The 21,682-nt window shown below is 45.9% G+C and overlaps 1 protein-coding gene across 1 annotated transcript in view; it reads right to left on the bottom strand.

The window, feature by feature from the left end:
* Positions 1–5,757: 5,757 nt before the first annotated feature.
* FLT3 (fms related receptor tyrosine kinase 3) overlaps positions 5,758–21,682 on the bottom strand; it is a 53,438-nt gene continuing 37,513 nt past the window's right edge. Inside the window, exons 16-24 of the mRNA XM_053385951.1 lie at positions 18,709–18,819; positions 17,604–17,757; positions 15,185–15,306; positions 14,912–15,036; positions 12,323–12,445; positions 10,682–10,793; positions 9,196–9,295; positions 7,951–8,056; positions 5,758–5,941 (exon numbers count right to left, since the gene is read on the bottom strand). Of these exons, the coding sequence (XP_053241926.1) occupies positions 5,864–5,941; positions 7,951–8,056; positions 9,196–9,295; positions 10,682–10,793; positions 12,323–12,445; positions 14,912–15,036; positions 15,185–15,306; positions 17,604–17,757; positions 18,709–18,819 (1,031 nt within the window). The 3' untranslated portion in view covers positions 5,758–5,863. The remainder of the gene's footprint in view (positions 5,942–7,950; positions 8,057–9,195; positions 9,296–10,681; positions 10,794–12,322; positions 12,446–14,911; positions 15,037–15,184; positions 15,307–17,603; positions 17,758–18,708; positions 18,820–21,682) is intronic.

The raw sequence follows: 21,682 nt of genomic DNA on the forward strand, positions 1-21,682 counted from the left end.
AAGCACTGGGCAATAAGCAGAATGGTAAATATAGGTGGAGTAACTAAACCTGAGCATTGAAATCTGTGGTCAGAAACACAGACACAACTCATTGGGTGAGATCGGACAAGACATATCTGCCTGTGCTTTAAATGTGCCTTAAGTGTGCTTTAGACGTGTGATGTCAATGTGACTAAGGTGCTCCTCTAGAACCTTCAAACTGGTCTCTAAACCAAAGACATTTGTGGATTTTTCATTAGAGCTATTCAGAGCGGGAGAGGTGGCAGAGTCTATGCACAATTTCACTCTCTGTGTAAATCCCTTTCTCCAAATCTCCAGCAAGCTTTTTGAATTTGGAGGGATTTAAAGAGGAGTTTAGGAGCACCTTTTAAAAATAAAACTTAAAAGGATGAGGTTTAAGAAAAACAAGTTTTGCATCCTCTCATGTGTTCCTTGGCATCCTGACCACAGTTTTAGCAAGAACATAACCAGTCTCCCCACTCTGCTTTTCATGTTCCACCTACTTTTATACAAATAAGGTGTTTTATCCCTTAAAGTATCTGAGGGATCTGCAAGTAAGAGTAACTTCCCCAAAATATGTGCATGTTATGTGAAGCCAAAGATATCTCTCTCTCTCTCTCTCTCTCTCTCTCTCTCTCTCTCTCTCACACACACACACACACACACACACACACACACAAATTTTTCTTTTAGTACAGCTGCATAATAGCTAATTTTTAAAGTTGCATTTCCTTGGCTCTTGTAGACAGGGCGCCACAAGTAGGCTAATAAAGTTAGAATCATAGAATCATAGAATCATAGAGTTGGAAGAGACCACAAGGGCCTTCGAGTCCAACCCCCTGCCAAGCAGGAAACACCATCAGAGCACTCCTGACATATGGTTGTCAAGCCTCTGCTTAAAGACCTCCAAAGAAACTGCCTAAAGTTATAGCCTTAGGGTCTTGTATCTTTTAGACCAGCAGTTTCCCAGCTTAGCCACAAAGCTCACTGGGTGAACCTTACCTTCCCCACAAGGTTGTTGTGAGGATAGCATACATGAGGCCTCTTGAGTTCATTGGAGGAATTATAACATTCATGACTTTGCCGCAGCCAAAGCTAGGATTATTATTTTTTAAAGAAATTATCATAGCACATGATTTATGTTTTATTTTTAAAAAATTAATTCGTTAATTTCAAAATTTTTATTTTATTTTATTTAGTTAAACAATTTATATTTAGCTTAATTACAATAGCCTCTAAGTAGCTTGTAAAGGGGGACGCGGGTGGTGCTGTGGGTTAAACCACAGAGCCTAGGACTTGCCGATCAGAAGGTCGGCGGTTTGAATCCGAGATGAGCGCCGCAACCTCAGAGTCGGCCACAGCTAGACCTAATGTGGTCAGGGGTCCCTTTACCTTCACCTAGCTTATAAAGGTACAACAATATGTTTGGGGTTTGTGTGTGTGTGTGAATATATGGTACATACTACCTAGAGGCAGTGTGATGTGGCAGTTAGAGTGCAGAATTAGGACCTGCACAGACATCTGTGGGATGTCCTGGGCTGACATATTACATACCACTTGGTATGAGGACTGAAAGAAAATTTCACACACCAAAAGTCAGTTTGGCAAAGTTTCCTGCTGTATCCCTCTGGTGGTAGCATTCGGAGTTGAAAAGATTAAAAACAATTGAATCAAGAAAATACAAAAACACGCATTTCTGAAAGCAAATTCTAGTTAGGAGATTCTGCTTCAGAATCTCTCACCAAATTGGTTCTGTTCTCATTGGAAAGCAAACAAGACACGTTTATTTTCGAGCATTCTGCAAATACCCAGCTACAAAAAAATGAGCTTACAGCTCCACCTAGTGTTTGTAATTGGAAAACCAAACGCAAAGTACCCTCGTAGCAGTGGTTTGCTAATTGGACGGCACCTTATCACCAGAGGTGTGATTCAGCCCAGCCTTGATTCTTTAGAGGTGAGTTGTGATTGAGCCTCTGCTGCTGCCGCAACTTGGAGAAGAAGATGGGTTAAAACAGGGCTGGGGAACCTGGGGTGGCTAAAATCTCCACCATCCTTAATCATTGGCCATTCCCCATTGGCGATGGGAGAACAGTACTTCTGCATGCACAGCAGAGCAGTTAAACTATGGAACTCACTCCCACAGGAGAAAGGGGTGGCCACAGAGCTGGATGGCTTTACAAGAGACACATTCAGTGAGAGGGCTATCAATAGTTACTAGCCATGATGGCTGCAGTAATGATTCTGAATATCAGTTATTGGAAGCCACATGAGTGAAGGGAGCTCTTGTGCTCTGATCTTGCATGCTGGTTGTGATGGCCTGGGACTTGGGCTCGGACTCGGAACCAGAGGAGTCTCAGTCCGCACCGGATTCTTTGCCTCAGGCGGCGTCTGAACCTAGTCTGGGGCCTGATTCTGAAGAGCCCCAGTCTGCACAGGTTCCCTTGCAACAAGCACCAGCTGGGCCGAGTCAGGGGCCTGAGCCTGCCCTGGCTCCAGACGCAGGGATTACCTTGTTGCCATCAGCTGGGCCATCACTTACAGCTGCTCCACTACCAGTTGGGTCAGGAGAGGCTGAAGCAGCCTCTGGGTCCAGTAACCCACCGACATCTCCTGAGCTGCAGAGACTGAGGTCTGAGAGAAGGCGAGACCTGAGTACTCGCAGGAGGAGTGCTCGCCTTCGGGCGAGACAGGGAGGTGAGGCACCGGGGGATCAGGACCGGCCGTTACCCCCACAAAGATAAAAGGCTGTCGGACCCCTCCCCAGGTTGTGGGAGCAACATTGCTGTTTGCTAGAACCTGCCTGAGATCCTGTACCTGTCCTTGCCTGGTTTCCTGCCTCGTGTCCTGCCTTGGCCCTGTCAGACTGACTCCTCGCAGAACCCTTGGATTCTGGACCGGATCTGGACTGCGTTACTCGGGTTACCCCCAGGCCCAGCACACTGGTTTCCCACAGGCCACTGTGAGAACAGGATGTTGGAATAGATGCACATTGGCCTGATCCAGCAAACTCTTCTTATGTTCTTAATGCAGTTGGTCCCCAATCCCTGGGCTAAGGAGACCTTTTGAAATGAGGGTGTTTGCCATCCCTAGGACCATCTCTGGACTCAGTACATGCACAAGCAAGTCCCAAATGTCCTGATCTCTTCCAGTGAGCCCTGTGGTTTTCCATTCCTCCAAATGTTCCGCCAAAGAAGTGAATTGCATCTAGAAATAACACAGCACACTGGAAGAAAATCTACATCTTTTTTTTTTGGAAATAATTTTTATTTGATTTTCCAAGTATAAAATAATAATACAACCATACACATCCACATTTACAGATTCCTCCGAATCTCTGGGCTTCCCACCTCCCCTCCATGGTCCTATTATTAGATCTTTTCCCATAATCTATATTTTATATTACTCCATTGTCTCCATAGTACTTGCTACATTACAAGTGTTATTGCTAATATTTTCATCTGCTTACAGTGGTCTCCAAGATAAATTATTTTAAAAAATCCCATTCTTTGTTGAAGTTGCTGAAATGGCAAAACTGACCGGAAAGCTCAGGAACCAAGAAGACCAAAACAAAAAAACACCTACATCTTTATTTCAAATATATATCAAGTATCTGTATCAATATTTCAGCAGACATTTCATTCAGTAGCGGCAAGCATGGCTACCTGATGATTAAACAGCACATTTAAATTACATTTATCTATTAAAAACTGGATACTGCCTTTCCAGACAAGATGAGCAATAAAATAAGACAACTCACAAAATAGAAAAATGAAATAATAATTAATAGTCAAGGCAGTGCTAGCATGAAGCAGCAGGAACATATCTGAAAACTGAAGTTTAAACTGCAAAGCTACAGCATGTCAAAAACAACAACAACACATCAAAATAAAATTACTAAGTCAAAATAAGGATAGAAAAATCCTGAAAAGCTTTAAAAGTCAGAGATGGGGAACCAGCAGCCCTCCAGATGTTGCTGAACTACAACTCCCATCATCCTAGCTGTGCTTTAAGGTTTTAAGTGGGGGTCAGCAAACTTTTTCAGCAGGGGGCCAGTCCACTGTCCCTCAGACCTTGTGGGGGGCCAGACTATATTTTGAAGGAAAAAAATGAACGAATTCCTATCCCCCACAAATAACCCAGAGTGCATTTTAAATAAAAGCACTCATTCTACTCATGTAAAAACATGCTGATTCCCGGACCGTCCGTGGGCCGGATTGAGAAGGCGATTGGGCCAGATCTGGCCCCCGGGCCTTACTTTGCCTACCCATAGTTTTAAGTCTCTGAGATGATATCCCAGAGGGCAACAGGCAGGGCTGGTCCAATACATTTTGGCATGTGAGGTGGACCCCAAAATGGTGCTTCCTCCCCACCAGGGAAGAAGGAGAAAGGGAAGCTGTACATCAGGAACAAGGGGGGGGGGAGTTCAACAGCAGGACCTGCTGTCCCTGTGGATTCTGCCGCCTGAGGCGGTGACCTCAGCTTGCCACATGGGTGGGCCAGCCCTGGCAATAGGATACAGCTAATCTCCCTCTCCATGGGTAGAAAGTCCAGGGCCAGAGAGGGAGCCCACCTTCCTCTGCTGGTACTTTGATGACACAGCTGAGGAAGAAGAGTCTGGATTTGATATCCCGCTTTATCACTACCCAAAGGAGTCTCAAATCTCGTTTCTCTTCCTGCCCAACAACAAACACTCTGTGAGGTGAGTGAGGCTGAGAGACTTCAGAGAAGTGTGACTAGCCCAGCTGCATGTGGAGGAGCGGAGACGCGAACCCGGTTCACCTGATTACGAGTCTGCTGCTCGTAACCACTACACCACACTGGGGGCAGAGCTTGGGCAGCTTGGGACCCACCAGATCCAGAGTCCCCTCGTTCCCCTGGCATGGCCTCAGAATGGCAACAAAACCATGCCAGGGCTGGCTTGGAGAATTTCCCTCTGACAAGAACCAGAATTACCCAGGGGGAAACTGTCAACCCACCGCCCCAGCTTCCGCCGTGGTTTGCACAGTTTTGGCAGGGCTTAGATATGACAGCTCCTCTGTCATGGATTTCCCATTTCCTAAGATGGTATAGTTGTTCTGACCATGTAACCTGGGTGTAAGCAACACCGATGAGAATTAAATTTCATTTTCTCTTTTCTTCATCCTGCCAAGCCACACAAAGTCTATGAAGAAAGCCTTCTGGATCACAGGAAATTCAAATGCCCAATGATGGAAATAAGGTGAAGACCTTACAGAGGAAGCCCCTGTTCACAAAAAAGGGGGTGGGGAGCCCATGGCACTCACCCAAAAAACCAAATGTGCCAACCAGGTTGGCCACCCCTGACACATATCAGGCATATGCTGCTTATGATGTGGCGCAGGGGTCTAAATGTCCCGATCCAAGGTTTTTTGAATTATTAGCACAGCAAGTGTTAAGATAATGCCACTATACATTCATGTCTGGAGGCTCTGATGACAAAGAATTTCAACTCTCTACATCTGCTCTAAGCACAACCAAACAACAACGGGAATGTTTGACTTCAGTTACATTTGTGAAAGGAAAAAGTTTCCTTTCCTAACCCCTGGAGGCTGCAGACATACCAGAGAACCCCTGGTTGTGAAAAGTGTGCTCTTGCCTTGACCCAGATTCCTGAAAGGGGAGGCAAATTTCATTTCAAAAGCAAAAGTTGGATCATGGAAATGAGCACGAGAAATTCAGGGGCGGGAGCAGCAAATCTGGCCTCTTTAGCAAAGGCAAAAAAACGTCTCTGTCGATACATTCAGCTTATATGCCTTTTTATATAAAATAATGCATCCGTCTTATTTCTCCCTTGCAGCACCTGCATCCAGAGTAGGAATGGTGAATCAAAGTGGTTCAGCTTCTCTTATCCCATGTGAACTGGGATATGTGGCTTTGGACTCGATACGTGTTCAGAAATCCCACTCTTCCCCACTGGACATGCCTATAATTTAGGACGGGAATATAAGAGGTAGCAAATAATGAATTGTCATTATTATTATTAGCAGTAGTAACAGAAATAGTAGCAGTAGTTACAACTCCACAATATTTTCTGGTATGCACGGTGGTTTACAAATCCCATTTAGTTCACTGAGATGTAGGTAAAATAGTACAGGCAGCAAAGAGGAGTTAATCTCATGCCTGAAGAAAATGCTGGTCTGTCCATGCTGACTCCACCCGCAACATCCCAGTCCCTTCCGGTTCCTCCCCTGAACTTCCTGTGTGGGATTCCAATTGTGTTTGGCTGAAGAGGGCTAGTGCAAGGATGGCAAACCCTTTCCAGCCTGAGAGCCACATTGCCTCACAGACCATCTTCTGGGGGCCACATACCAGTGGTGGTTGGAGCCAGAAGTAAAAAAGTGGGTGGAGCAACAAATGTGACTCTTACCATTGTTCTATAGCAGGCATCCCCAAACTTGGCCCTCCAGCTGTTTTGGGACTACAATTCCCATCATCCCTGATCACTGGTCCTGTTAGCTAGGGATGATGGGAGTTGTAGTCCCAAAACAGCTGGAGGGCCAAATTTGGGGGTGCCTGTGTTACGATATTCCGTTCCACCTTAACAGATATGTGGAGTTGTTGTATGTCAAATGTCTGTTTACATTCCAGCACAGCTTGCTGGGAACTTCTGTTGTGTGTAGAGCTTTTGCTTATCCTCTTTGCTTGGACACGAAGGGGAGAAGACATGTTCTTCCCTTTGTCCTGATGCTGAATAAAATGCCTGTAAATACGCTTTACACAGCCTCTATCTGCCCTTCTGTTGTTCAGAGTTTACTCTGCTGGCTTGCATGCTCAGCTTCTGAAGGTTTCTGAGGCTTGAGTCGCAGGTATATGCTGATCCAAGGATCGGAGATCGCCCAGCTGTGGGCCTGTGGGCTGGAGCCAGCTCGGGGCCTGCCAATTGCCCCCGTTTCCTTGGACGCATCCCAACAGCCTGTTCTATAGGCTACATTCCCATCACAGAAAAGCCAGCAGTTTCTAGACCAGCGGTTCTCAACCTGTGGGTCCACAGATGTTGTTGGACTACAACTCCCATCATCCCTGAGCTCTGGCCTTGCTAACTAGGGGTGATGGGAGTTGTAGTTCAACAACATCTGGGGACCCACAGGTTGAGAAAGGCTGTTCTAGACCCTCCACAGTGGAAGCAGTTCCACGAGGGCCAATGCAACAACCTCAGCCGGCCCTCAGCCAAACCCCACTGGCCTTCCTCACTTGCAAGCAGTTGGTGGGTGAATGGGGCTGTCACTGGCTCAGACTCCACCTGCTGCTGGTCTCTCTGCTTCCCTACCTCCAGTGCCAGCAGATAGCAGCAGTGGAGGACTCTGGGCTCTCACCTTTCAGCGGCGCCCTGTGAGACCCTAAAATTTGCCCTCCCCTCCTCTCATGCTCCGTTCTACAGCATTGTTGTGGTGCTCCCTGCAGCACGGCACCCAGTGCAGCTGAACTGGTCACGCTACCTCAGAACCACCTCTGACACCAGACACCATACCCTCTCTAAGCAGACAAGCGAGAGGCACAATCATAGGCAGAAACACTCAAAAGTAGGACATTGAGAAGTTGAGTGAGTGAGGTGGAGGCACGGCCAAAGACAGGCCTGGAAGCCAGACAAAGAGGTGAGGTTTCGCACACCTGTGCAGGAGTCTCACATTTCTGCAGTGCTCTCCTGAAAACACTCAATAATATATTTGCCAAAGATGCTGCACTCTCTCTCTCTCTCTCTCTCTCTCAACAGCTGAGAAGAACGCCAGAATCATGATGACATTCTGGAGATCTCCCTGGGGGAAAACAACAGACGGTTCTTTCTGAAGGGTAGAGCGAGCAGCTGGGGACATCATTCACAGTCCCTTGCCATGGGTGCTATTAATAGGTTTTAAACCACCACCCCCTAAAAAAAAAAAAAGCAAAAGGGGAAAAAAGAGAAGAAAAATGTTCTTGTTTGCAAATCTTACTTACTGCTCCTTCTGCCTCAGCCAGCTGGCAGGCCAGGAGGGAAAGCAGCTGTGAAAAGGATGGTCTTTTTCTGGAGTCCAGAGCCCAGCAGGAACACAGCATTAAATATCTGCAAAGACAACAACAAAACCAGAGGGGGGGATACGAAATGATTTCCCAAAGCATTTTCTATGGGAAAGTCAGGCAACTGGGATATGAATGTGTCCCAAAATACAAGCACGCCTGGGCTTTTAAAAGATCCTAGGATCAAAAGAACTTCACCTGCAGCTCAGACTCAAGGCGCTTCGTTAAGACAACACCCCAAAGCATGAAAACTTTTAAGTTAATGTGCCTGCTTTAACATCTTCACCATGTTATCAATAAGCTTGTTTGGCCGTCTCATATACAGTATTTGAGAATCTCGTGGCACCCATCTGAAGCAATGCTCTCAAGTAGAACTTGCAAACATTTACCGTATTTTTCGCCCTATAGCACGCACTTTTTGCCCTCCAAAAATGAAGGGGAAATCTGCGTGTGTCCTATGGGGTGAATGCAGGCTTTCGCTGAAGCTTGGAGAGCGAGAGGGGTCGGTGCGCACCGACCCCTCTCGCTCTCCAGGCTTCAGGAAGCTATCAGCAAGCCTGGGGAGCCCGTGGGAGTTCCCACAGGGCTCCCTAGGCTGCGGATAGCAGCCTGCTGCCCGGAGCGTGGGGCGCGCTGAAGCCGCGGCTGGGGGGGAAATAATTTTTTTTCTTTATTTCCCCGCCAAAAAACTAGGTGCGTCCTATGGGCCGGTGCGTACTATAGGGCGAAAAATACGGTATGTGGCTTCAGTCCCACATCCATTATCCAAAACACTCTGAAACTAGACATGATGGTTTAAGTTCTAAGCAGCTCTGCACCATGGCTGGGGCCAGGAAAAAGGGGCAATTCACAAGGGGCAATCCAATAAGGTGAAATGATGTCCACACCACATTATCAGCGCATGTATACCAATGGTACAAACAGGGAAAGCAGACTGAGAAGTGTGTGTGTGTGTGTGTGTCCCAGAATGTGCAACACAGGTCAGTTTATGCCTACTTAACTGTTTCTATCAGTAGCCAGTATGTGGAACTAGTGAGATGATCATAGATACTGGTAGTCCTGAAGAATAATAAATTAGAAGCACAGGGAAGGTAGGAAGGGTGAAATTTACCATGGAATCCCTAAATTGTGCCTGGGCAGAATCCTGCCCCTCCCCAGCCCTCGGTATTCATACCCCATGCTTACATTTCTTCTGTAGCATAAAACGGACAGTCCATTTTAAAGCCACTTTGAATTAGCTTGTAGAAGTTTGCATCCACTTGTATTCCAGGGTAAGGACTGACACCTAAAACAGAAAGATGGGAGAAGTGAAGAGTGAAAAAGTGGATGTTGAAAAACAGGCTTGCCACACCCTTCTTCACACAATTCACGACTGCATATACACTGTACATTTAAAGCAAACAGCTCTCCCCCTGCAAATCTTGGGATCTGCGGTTTACCCCTCCTAGAGCTATAATTCCTAATGCCCCAACAAACTATAGTTCCCAGTATTCTTTGGAAGAAAGTCATGTGCTTAAAATTATGGTGTGCAGTATGCAGCCTAATGCACCCACATCATTGAGTTCATTTCTCCATATTACCACATCAGTTTTGTTATTTAAAAACAACAACTCGTGAAGATTAATCGGCATATTAGTGCCAATTTCTCCTAATGTACACATTTTTGTATCCAATTTCCCCTAACACACACATTTTTGGAAAGCATACTTCACCTAATATAATGTATTCTGTAAGTTATTTTCCTGCACACTTTACCCTAGTAGAGTGATTCCCAAACCTCCCCACTCCCCGAAGACCACTTGAACACTGCTGAGACTTTGCGGGGGGCGGGGACTTAATGATTTTTCTGCCTATTATAACAATTGTAATGCATGGTGCTGGATGCTATACAATTTTTAAGTGGAGGTTTATTGCTTTTATTTCATATGTTGTATTTTATTGAATTCCAATTCAGATTGTAATACAATAAGAAATAATGTAAGAAATAATATAAGAAATAAGAGAAGCAATAAAAATACAATTAAAAATCCACATGCACCATTAATACAGTGGATGTTCTATTTCCAGTCTTCAACCACAAATTCACAAATGTGCTGTGGATGGCTTGAATGAAGATTGTGGACCTGAAGGAGCATCTCCACCCCCATCGTTCTGCCCGGACACTGCGGTCCAGCGCCGAGGGCCTTCTGGCAGTTCCCTCACTGTGAGAAGCCAAGTTACAGGGAACCAGGCAGAGGGCCTTCTCGGTAGTGGCACCCGCCCTGTGGAATGCCCTCCCACCAGATGTCAAAGAGAAAAACAACTACCAGACTTTTAGAAGACATCTGAAGCCAGCCCTGTTTAGGGAAGCTTTTAATGTTTAACAGACCATTGTATTTTAATATTTTGTTGGAAGCCGCCCAGAGTGGCTGGGGAAACCCAGCCAAATGGGCAGGGTATAAATAAATTATTATTATTATTATTATTATTATTATTATTATTATTATTACCACTGTCTGTGAACCCCTGCATTTCTGAAAACATTACCTGGCTAGAAAATTTCAGAGAATTGCTTTGGAAAGTGCCAATGACGCAAGTCCACATTTAATGCAAACTGAACCAATTTTTTCTGCCACCCCTTGTTTCTGGGCCCTCCTTAATGCTGAAGTAGGCAACTTAATCCAGAACATACCAAGAGAGAATATTTCCCACAGTAAGATTCCGTAAGACCAGACATCACTCTTAATAGTATAAATCCCTTGAAACAAGCTTTCAGGAGACATCCACTTAACAGGTAAACAAGCCTGTAGGAAGAGGAAAGGGGAGGAAATCATTTCTGCACTGAAACTTCCACACATCAGAGGAAAAAGAAGAAGAAATACTATGCAAAGTCTAGCAATTAGTATGCATGGACTTCATTTTTAGAGGAATATCTGCTTGGGAACAGGGCGGCTGTGGCCTTTGAGGGAGCACATGCAAAGCATAGTGGAACTAGAGTAGGAACTAGGATTTTCACATGATGTTGCAGAAGCAGCTCTTGTTTGTAACACCTAAAAAACAGATAACCAGGACTGCTTCAAACTTGATCGATTCCCTATATGAAAAGTTTCTCAAGCATGTCTTCCCACTGTAAAATATCTTTGGGTGGGTGTGTGACAAGCTACGCTGAGGATTTAGTATTTACTGCAAGGAAGCACTTTCTGTGTGAAGGTGCCCTCAGACAGATGGCTTTATGCAGCCTCCAGGTTCAAAGACCTCATGCTACTGAATATAAGCTGCTGTTGGACAAGGACAGGAGAAGAAGGCTACTGCCTTCATGTCCTGGTTACAGGCTTACTGGAGGCATCTGCAGAAAACAGGAAATGGGATTTATCGGCAGTTAGTCTAATCCAGCAGGGGTCCCTTTCATAAAGAAGTTAGGAAGAAAGCAGACATGTGTGTTCTAGCAAACCCAGCAAGGGAATCTGTACCTACAAAGAGGCTTTGGCGCACAGATTGCCATTCTAGATCACAATCTCTGTGTGCAAAGGAGTCCATCCAGCCTCCTGAAGTTGAGGGGGTGAATAAAGAGGTGTTTTTCCTCCCTCTCATAATACCAGAATCTGGGGTCATCTAAGGAAGCTGAATGTTGGAAGGTATCCAGAAAAATAAAAAGAAGTACTGTATTTCTTCACACAGCTTATAGAGTGGTTGGGGTTTTTGTTTTTGCGAAATTGTTTTTATTGATTTTTCACATTTTAACAAATCAACCACAAATTAGAGCAAATTTAATACAATTTTTCAAAAAATTGGCTTCCCACACTCTGCTTTCCATGTGTCCATAGTTTCCTCTTGTTGCTGCGTTGTTTTCTAATTCACATTCCATTCCTTACATTTAACCTTTTATTGCAATATTTTTGGAGGGATTATTTTTAATTTATAATTCTTAACCATCAGCTTATCCACTTGCCAATTCCTGCATGTACACACAGCACACAGTTAAGCTACGTTAAATTCATTGCCACGGGAGGTTGTTAGAGTCGCCAAGTTAAATGGCTTTGAAGGAAGATAAAGAGAAATTCATGGAGAATAGGGCTAATGAAGGTTACGAGCCATGATGGCTGTGCACTATTCTCCAGTATAAGAACTGGTGTGTTTCTGAATACCAGTTGCACAAGTGGGGAGATTCCTGCTGGGTATCTGGTTGGCTATTGTAAGAACAAGATGCTGGACTAGATGGGCTTTTGACCTGATCTGACAGGGCTATTTTTATATTCTTATGGTTAGTACTACTGTGTTGTTATTATGATTAGCATAAAGCTATTAAAAGAGTCTGCCAGAAGCATCTACTTACGTTCCCTCGGACAACGTAGTTTGAATCATTCTCTATGTCCCTTGCAAGTCCAAAGTCGCAGATTTTTGCCACTTTCCCGTGAGTGACTAGAATATTCCTGGCAGCGAGATCCCTGTGAACACACTGTCAAGGGAGAATGGTGTGAGTTTGCTTCACGCCCTGTTTCACAACAGCCAAAGAACAACATTTAAGTCCCTGGTTGTTTCCAAGCCAACACCTTTCGCAGCTGAAATCATACGCCAAAATAGGGACACTTGGAGGGTTTGTAAACATGTGCTTATTTTGCTTAATGGTTTGTCTAGCCCTGCCTATGGACTAGGTTGATGGGAGGTAGAATCTGAACCCTGGAGGGCCCTGGCCCCGGTGTAGACCACATTGAACTAGACAGACCGACGGTCTGGCTTCGTGTAAAGGAGCTTTCTCTGCTCCAATGTTCTCATCTGGAGGCCCCTGTTTCCCTGTTCATGGTCTATGCGGTGCTTCCCCTCTCCAGCACTTGAAGGGCACACATCCTCTTTTTTAAAACAACAACAACCAAAAGTGGGTGAGCCTGCGAGCAATAAATCTTAGAAAGAAGGAACTGAAAGATAACGCCAATCAGTTCACTGAAAGTTTTATGTGCTGGAGGGAAATTGTACGAAATACTGTAATACCGATAGTCACATTTCACTTGATGGAAGTTCACAGGGTTTGCACAAAGGAAGATTGTTGGCTGACCCTCCAAAAAGATGAGCGATGCACCATTTATCTCCGACATGCTCTTCTGAGAGTGGCACTGTCTGGGCAAGCACATCTGCTGCTGCTCCTGGCTCCTCCTGAAGGGCACTATCCCCCTTGTTTGGCATAAGACTTACATACGCAAAAGGAAGAGTATTTTGACCTGATCCCATGTTAAAGGCAGAAATTCATTTCCCATCCCAATGATATATAAACACTAGGCACCAAAATTCAGAACAGAGTTCAAATGGTTCCCATATAGCATTGCATCGTTGCTGCAGAATCAAAGATAGTCTTTAATGACTGCCAAATAGATATACTCTAGCAGAACAATTATTTGTTGCTCCCATGTTGGGGGCTACAGTTATTGAGCTACAGGAAGGGCCACACAGCTCAGTAGCAGAACACATACTCTGCATTCAAAAGGTCCCAACCCACAGCCAGGGCCGGATTTAGGTTTGATGAGGCCCTAAGCTACTGAAGGTAATGGGGCCCTTTATGTGTCCAGCTGTCCTTTGTCAACAACAAATTGTTACTGTTTTTTATGTTGAATATATGCTATATGGTAATTTATGGACCTAACAGGTATCTAAAACCAGTGATATTTTAGGGAGCAGGCTAGCAGGCGGGGCCCATTACACAGCATCTCCAGCTACTCTTGTCTGAAACCTTGGAGAGTTACTGCCAGTTGGTGTAGACAACACTGAGTTACACACATTCCAAGCGATTTAAAGTCTGATTAAATCTTGGAAATCCCACCTAAAGGCACCCGTCTTTGCACCCCATAATCCCACAGTCCTTGTCCAGCGAAACCTCTGTGATGGCCAGGAAATGCTTGCTCTTCTTCCCTTCTTTTTGGAATTACTTTGCCCTTGAGGATTTTTGCTCCCCCCATTCTTTGACATGTTTTAGGCAGACAATAGCAGAAGGACAGGTAAACAGCTCCATCTTCCTTCTCTCTCATTCCATCAACGTTCCAACTTCCAACACTCCCTCCCCCTTTCCCCACAAACACTGGAGCATCACCACACAGCTGTTCTTGGTTCCCTGGCATCTCATCTCCCCGTCTAGACCGCCTGTCCTCCTGTCTCCTTCCGAGACAAGCCTTCAGAAATTCAGTTTACATTTTGCCTTTTGTTTTACCTCATTTAGAAAACCTTCTTTCTTTGGAAGAGCACTGGCTTTGGCCTTCTCAGTCCCTCTTGGGGAGCTTACTAGGGCATTCTGCTACCTAGACCAAATGTTAGTCACACTGTGTTCTTGTGTATTTGGTAAAACATGCTAGTTTCTGAGCCAGCTCTGCTGAACTGGCAGCAGCGTTCCTTTGGCAGAGAAGAGCCACCGCAGCAGAGAGAAGAGGTTCCTCTCAATTCCCCTCTAGCCATTTGCGTTCCAGAGAGATGCATCATAAGCAACTATGGCAACAACCAGGACTGACCTAAAACATTCTGATGCCTGAAGCAAAGGGCAAGAAAGCATCCTTATTCCACGTGAAGAAGCTGATTAGACTGGTGATGGGACAGTAACCTCCTGAGGGCAGCTGTCTTCCTTAGAGGACATAAGGCAGGCTTTGTGAACTACATAAAACTGTCCTCCAACGTCTCGCCAGCATTCCCTGCTTCACAGCATCTGCCACCTGAGGCAATCATCTCATTCTGCCTAATGTTGGGGCTGGTCCTAGTATTTACACACACACCAGAAAAATGTATTTCTCTCATAAAAGTCCATTTCTAATTAAGTTTTTTGTTTTATTTTTTGTAGCTCTGAGCTGGAACATCCAGCTGGAGAGGAGAGGAGGTAATAGGATTTGGATCACTGTATGCATTTTTGTTCTCTTTATCATCTGAACAAATTTTCACACATCATGCTTACTGATTTTGATTCCAGAAACTCCATTCCTTTGGCAACTTGATATGCGAAAGAGAGAAGGTCTTCAAAAGTCAGCACATTGAGGTCCTCTTCATCATCTATTCCCCTGTTCACATATTTCATTCCTTCTACAAGTGAAAAACAATGGCAAGAGCTTTATTTCGCTAAGGCTTGAGTTTCTGTCACTAGTATTGTTTGCCAAATGACTACATTACTTCAGACCATTTTTTTTTTAAACCCACAATTACAATCCAAAAGGAGACTTTGATTTCTTACCTTCCTCAGCAAGCAGGGCAATTCTGCACAATTTAGATACCAAATCTAAGTCTTTTTTTGCAAATGTGTTTCCAAAGTCATCCTTTGGAATATATGATCCATTTCTTAGTATATATTCATTTCTGAAAAAGATTTTTTTTAAAGAAAAAGGGATTGCTATAGTAAAAATGACATCCATAAGAATGAACACAAATAAATAGAATGAACCCCAAATAAATAGAAATTAAAATCTGCGTAAACACATTGTTATTTTTTTAAAAAATAAGCATTTGGATGGTGTTGTGCTTAGAATTTTTCACTTGCAGATTTCATCATGATAGCATGCATTCAATTTAAACAGCAGAGTCTTTGAAAGAGGATTTGTGACAGTTACAGCTTGATCAGGTGGAATACACAGCAGAAATGAAAGCAGTCAATCTCTTGTGGCTTTTCCATGCAGATGTGGTTCTCAAACTATATCATATAGGGACCTTACCTGGGTAAGGTAATTGAGAGAGCGGTTGTCAAACAGCTTGGTGGGTTTCTGGATGAAACATCGACTCTGGATTCATTTCAGTCCGGTTTTCGCCCTGGTTACGGGACTGAGACAACTTTGGTCGCCCTAACAGATGATTTCCGTAGACAGATGGATTGAGGCGGGTCGGGACTGCTGATTCTTTTAGATCTGTCAGCAGCCTTCGACATGGTTGATCACGAACTTTTGGACCACTGCCTTGCTGACGTGGGGATTCAGGGCATAGTCTGACAATGGCTGTGCTTCTTTATCTCAGGTCGGGGATAGAGTGTGGCGCTAGGGAGGGAGTTGTCGCCACGGCACCCCTTGGTGTGTGGAGTCCCGCAGGGTGCAATCCTTTCCCCAATACTTTTGGGAGCCAGTTGAAGTTAAATCCTTTGAAGACAGAGGTCCTCTGGCTGGGTCGGGATGACATGGGGTTGGGGGACCAACTCCCATCTCTTGCGGGGGCTCAGTTAGTGGCAGAGCCTTCTGTCAAGAGCTTGGGTGTAACCTTTGATGCCTCCCTTTCCATGGAGGCGCAGGTTGCAGCCACAGCAAAGGTGGCATTTTTCCATCTCCGCCGTATTTAGCATCTGGTCCCTTACATTTCTCGCCCTGATCTGGCCACAGTGATCCATGCGACAGTCACCTCCAGGCTTGATTATTGTAACTCACTCTATGCGGGGCTGCCCTTGAAGCTGACCCAGAAACTCCAGCGGGTGCTGAATGTCGCAGCAAGGCTCCTTATGGGGTCCTTGCCGTGGGATCACATTCATCCAGTGCTTTACCAACTGCACGGGCTGCCAGTGGAGTACAGGGTAAGGTTTAAGATGCTGGTTTTGACCTTTAAAGCCCTATGCGGCCTAGGACCCATGTACCTACGGGACCGCCTCTCCTGGTATGCCCCACGGAGGACCTTAAGGTCCACAAATGACAACACTTTGGAGGTCCTAAGTCGCAAGGTGGTTAGATTGGTCTCAACTAGGGCCAGGGCCTTTTTAGTACTGGCCCCAACTTGGTGGAACGCTCTGTCACAAGAGACTAGGGCCCTGTGGGAATTGACATCTTTCCGCAGTGCCTGCAAGATAGAGGTGTTCCACCTGGCCTTTGGTTTGGACTCAGTCTGACCCTTATGTTTCCCTCTCCTTATGGTTTTGATCTATGGGCTACTATTAAAATGAGGCTGCATTTTAAATTGTATTTTAACCCATATTTTAAATTTCCCCCCCTCCCCCCATTATGTTTTTATTGTAATTTTACTGGTGTTAGCCACCCTGAGCCTGGCTCTGGCCAGGGAGGGCGGACTATAAATAAAAAATTATATTATTATTATTATTATTATTATTATTATTATTATTATTATCACCCTAGCAACTTGGCCCTGTGAGTTGTTGTCAGGAGATGTGAACGAGGAACAGTGCAGATCAGCTACAGCCTCCTTGCACTGCCAGGGCTGTTGATCAGAAGGCAGAACCACTGGCCCAATGAGTCAGGTGACACTAGAGAACCAATCAGCTGCTGGTGGTTAATATAAAGCCTCCATAATTGATACTTTCCCTCAGTCTAGGTAACCTGTCATTCAGGGAAATGATCAGATTCTTCCGCTGGACTACTATCTGCATGAATCTGCCTGCTGGGCCTGTGCTACCATTAGGCAGAGTGAGGCAGCTGTCCCAGGTGGCTAATGCTATGGGGAAGGCTCCCCCCACCACAGAGGTGGAGTGTATGCTACAGCTGCCCAGGATGGGCATGTGGGGAAGGCCCTCAAGGGAGGCGTGGTGTGAAGAAGCCTTGGAAGCTTCCTCGCGTGCCATAGCCCCGCCAAGGAGAGCAGGAGGCACTATTCCCTCCCCCTCTGATTGGCACACAAGGGCCTCTAACACATCGCTTTGCCCAAGCCACAACTGGCTCAGTGCTCCTTACCTTGAGTTTGCATACTGTGGGAAATTGTGGTAAAAGCTGAAATTGTGCTGTCGGAAGACGTCAGTCAAGGTCTTGTGGAATCTGTCTCGTTTGCTCCGCAAGTAGTTCAAAAGGTCTCCATAACAACAATATTCAAAAATCAAGTAAACTGGTCCTGGAAAGTTTAAAATAAAAATAAAAATCTGTTACTCAGATACCAGAGAGCAAACAGTGAAAAAGGAAGCAACTGGGAGCAGGCACTGGGGCCACATAACACCAGTCCTAAAAAAAATCTACATTGGCTCCCAGTACATTTCCGAGCACAATTCAAAGTGTTGGTGTTGAGCTTTCAAGCCCTAAACAACCTTGGCCTAGTATACCCGAAGGAGCGTCTCCACCCCCATTGTTCAGCCCGGACACTGAGGTCCAGCTCCAAGGGCCTTCTGGCAGTTCCCTCATTGCAAGAAGTGAAGTTACTGGGAACCAGACAGAGGGCCTTCTCGGTAGTGGTGTCCACCCTGTGGATTTTGCTCCCATTAGATGTCAAAGAGCTAAACAACTATATAATTTTTCATAGACTTCTGAAGGCCACCCTCTTAGGGAAGCTATTACTGTTTGATGTTCGTTGTTGTTGCTGCTGCTGCTGTTTTTTCTGCATTTTGTTGGAAGCTGCCCAGAGTGGCTGCCCAGACTCTTGGTAGTTACAGCAGAAAGGCCATTTGGGACATAGGAAACTGCTGTCTACTAGATCAGACTAAAGGTCTGTATAGCTATCTAGCCCAGTAGTGTCTACTCTGACTGGCAGTGGCTCTCCAGGGTCTCAGACAGAGGGAAGTTTATCCCAACACCTGTTGCCTGATCCTCTTAACTGGAGATGCCAGAAACAGAACCTGAAACCTTCTGCAAGCAAAGCAGGTGCTCTGCCACTGATCTATGGTCTCCTGAGTTCCATCAAAGACTCAGCAGATCCCCTAAATGTGAATTTTCATTCCATTGGACAGGAGCTACAGGCACAACAGGCCAATGCTAATTCTACATTTGGGTACTCAACCCAGGCAAAAAGAGGTCACATTGGAGGGTCCAGCATAAGTAGATGGCTTTGCCCACTGGCTGTTCAGCTCCTTACCTGATATGGTACAAGCTCCAAGCAGATTCACAATGTTTTCATGACTGCCAATGCGAGTCATCATCTTGAGTTCAGTCATTAGAGCATCTTTTTCGGAAGAGCTGTATTTGTCTGTAAATGCAACAGCAACAGAAGTGTAGTTATATTTGCCTGTACTGGGAAGGGCGGTTAAGTCCATGCAATTTAAGGCTTTAGGATCAGCCTCCTCCAACCTTCATGGATTTGGACTACAACTCCCATCACCACTGACCATGCTGACTTGAGGACTGATGGGAGCTGTAGTCCAGCAATGCCTGGAAAGCACCAGGTTGAGGGAAACGGCTTTAGATTCTCAATGCACAATGCTAAATCCTAAACTTAAGGTCACTGCATAGGTCGACTTTAGCTGTAGCAGCAGAGGCAGTAATTTGGTGTGGTAGTAGATGGAGATCAATCCAATGCATGGAAAGCAGAATGGGATTCCATTTCCTCCAAGAGCTCAGCCGTATGAGTGGTTACTTGAAAGTGAAGTCAATGGGGCCAGGGGAGGCTGGTGCCCACTGGGAGTGGTGGAGCAGAAGACCAGAGCAGCCAACAGGAAATGAAGCCCAAACCAATGGCTGGTGAAGTCAGAGCCAAAGATAGGCAGAGGCAACCTGAACCTCCTCCCTGATGAGTTCTACAAAGGCAACACTGAGGCTAATGAGGAGTTGGCAGCCAGCTAGTAACATCCCCTGGATTGGTTGGAAGTAAGGAGGAGGTGGGGGCTGGCTGAGGGCAGATTGTCCTTGGTGAGGCAATGCCCCATTCACCTTAATGGAGCAACCTCCATGGAATGGGACTTACTTGCTGTTCATAGGAATAACTATAAGGAACATTTCCCAGGAAACGTACTTTAGCTGTGTGTACTTTAACTGTGATTGAAATGCATGTTGTGTATGCAGCCATAATGGCCAGCATAGGTCTGAAAAAAACACCCCTGGCTTCTGTGGGAGATGAAGTCAGATATCCAGGGACTTTTGCTTGATGTTCCGCAAATCAAAGCCCAAACATAATTCACATTTTAATGGTTTCTTTGCTTTGGTGCTGACGTCATCCTCAGAATCACCACCATGTTCTGAAAACTACAAGCAATTTAAGCTTTGGATTAGGCAGCTCTTCAGACAAAGGACTCTTTCAAATAAAGGACTGTTCTCCGATACATGACCACCTACTCACAACTGTGACACAGCTGCATCACACATAATAGTCCTACAGCAAAGAGAGGGAAGACATGCCACCAGAAACTTTGGATTGCAATAGATCTCCCTCAAACAACACGAGTGTGCACAAACTCGTAGGAGAAAAATCAGAGTCTGCAGATGTTTTGAAATGCTAATGGCTAGCTATGTATCTACCTCCACTGTCAGAGGCATCGTGCCCCTAGAATGCCAGTTGCGGGGAATCATAAAAGGGGAGAGCGTTGTTGTGCTTGGGTCTTGCTTTTGGTCTTCTCAGATACATCTGGTTGACCACTATGAGAACAAGATGATGGACTAGATGGGCCTTTGGCTGGATCCAGTCTGGCTCTTCCTATGTTCTTAAGTGTGATGGCCTGGGACTCGGACTCAGAACCAGAGGAGTCTCAGTCTGCACCGGACCCTTTGCCTCAGGCATCATCTGAACAAAGTCTGGGGGCTGATCCTGAAGAGTCCCAGTCTGGACAGGTTCCCCTGCAACAAACAGCAGCTGGGCCAAGTCAGGGGCCTGAGTCTGCCCTGGCTCCAGATGCAGGGATTACCTCGTTGCCTCCAGCTGGGCCATCACTTACAGCTGTTCCACTACCGGTTTGGTCAGGGGAGGCTGAGCAGCCCCTGGGCCTAGTGACCCACTGATGTCTCCCCAGCTGCAGAGACTTAAGGTCTGAGAGAAGGAGAGACCTGAGTACTCACAGGAGGAGTGCTCGCCTTCGGGTGAAACAGGGAGGTGAGCCGCCAGGGGTTCAGGACCAGCCGTTACCCTGACAAAGATAAAAGGCTGTTGGACCCCGCCCCAGTTTGTGGGAGCAACATTGCTGATTGCCAGATCCTGCCTGAGATCCTGTACCTGTCCTTGCCTGGTTTCCTGCCTCATGTCCTGCCTTGGCCCTGTCGGACTAACTCCTAGTGGAACCTTTGGATTCTGGACTGGACCTGGACTGCGTTTCTTGGGTTACCCCTGGGACCAGCACATTAAGCACAGTTAAGCACTCATGCAAGGGCTCACTACAGGATTGGGCACCTTTCAGAGTCTGACTCAAGTGCTTTTCTCTCTGTGCCACCACAGCAAGTTGTCAGAAGAGGGAGCTGTTTGCCAGGGATCTGCTCCGCTTGGGTGTCGCCAATGCAGCTGGGTCAGAAGTAGATCCTGCAGCTTGCTGACTCAGCAGTTGCCAGGCGATGTAAGGCAGGGCACCAACAGGAGTTTCACTTGACCTTTCTAAATCCCTAGATTCTGTTTCCTCAGCCTGAGCAATTTGTCTGTACATAGTAGATGGAACTGATGTCAAACCAAGCGACCAAATGACCCTTGTCACCTTGCGTCGCCTCTTCACTGTGAATGGCGGTTGGGTTGGCCTGCTCTGCCTTGATCGTGCTTCCACAAAAGCACCCCAGACACCAAATTGAAGATAGGCTCCCCCCTCCAAATCAAGAACAGGTTACAGCCTTTACAGCAGGAGTGTGAAACGTTTGGTCCTCCACATGAGAGCCAGTGTGGTGTAGTGGTTAGACTGCTAGGCTAGGACCTGGGAGAGCAGAGTTCAAATCCCCACTCAGCCAGCAAACTCATTGGGTGACCTTGGGCCCGTCACAAACCCTTAGTCTACCTTACTGGGTTGTCGTGAGGATAAAATGGAGAGAGGGAGAATTTATACACACACACACACACACACACATGCAGTTGATGGGTATGTTTAACCTAGAAAAGAGGAGACTGAGAGGAGATATGATATGATAGCCATCTTCAAATATCTCAA

Source organism: Podarcis raffonei, chromosome 4, assembly GCF_027172205.1.
Source record: "Podarcis raffonei isolate rPodRaf1 chromosome 4, rPodRaf1.pri, whole genome shotgun sequence".
NCBI lineage: Eukaryota > Metazoa > Chordata > Lepidosauria > Squamata > Lacertidae > Podarcis > Podarcis raffonei.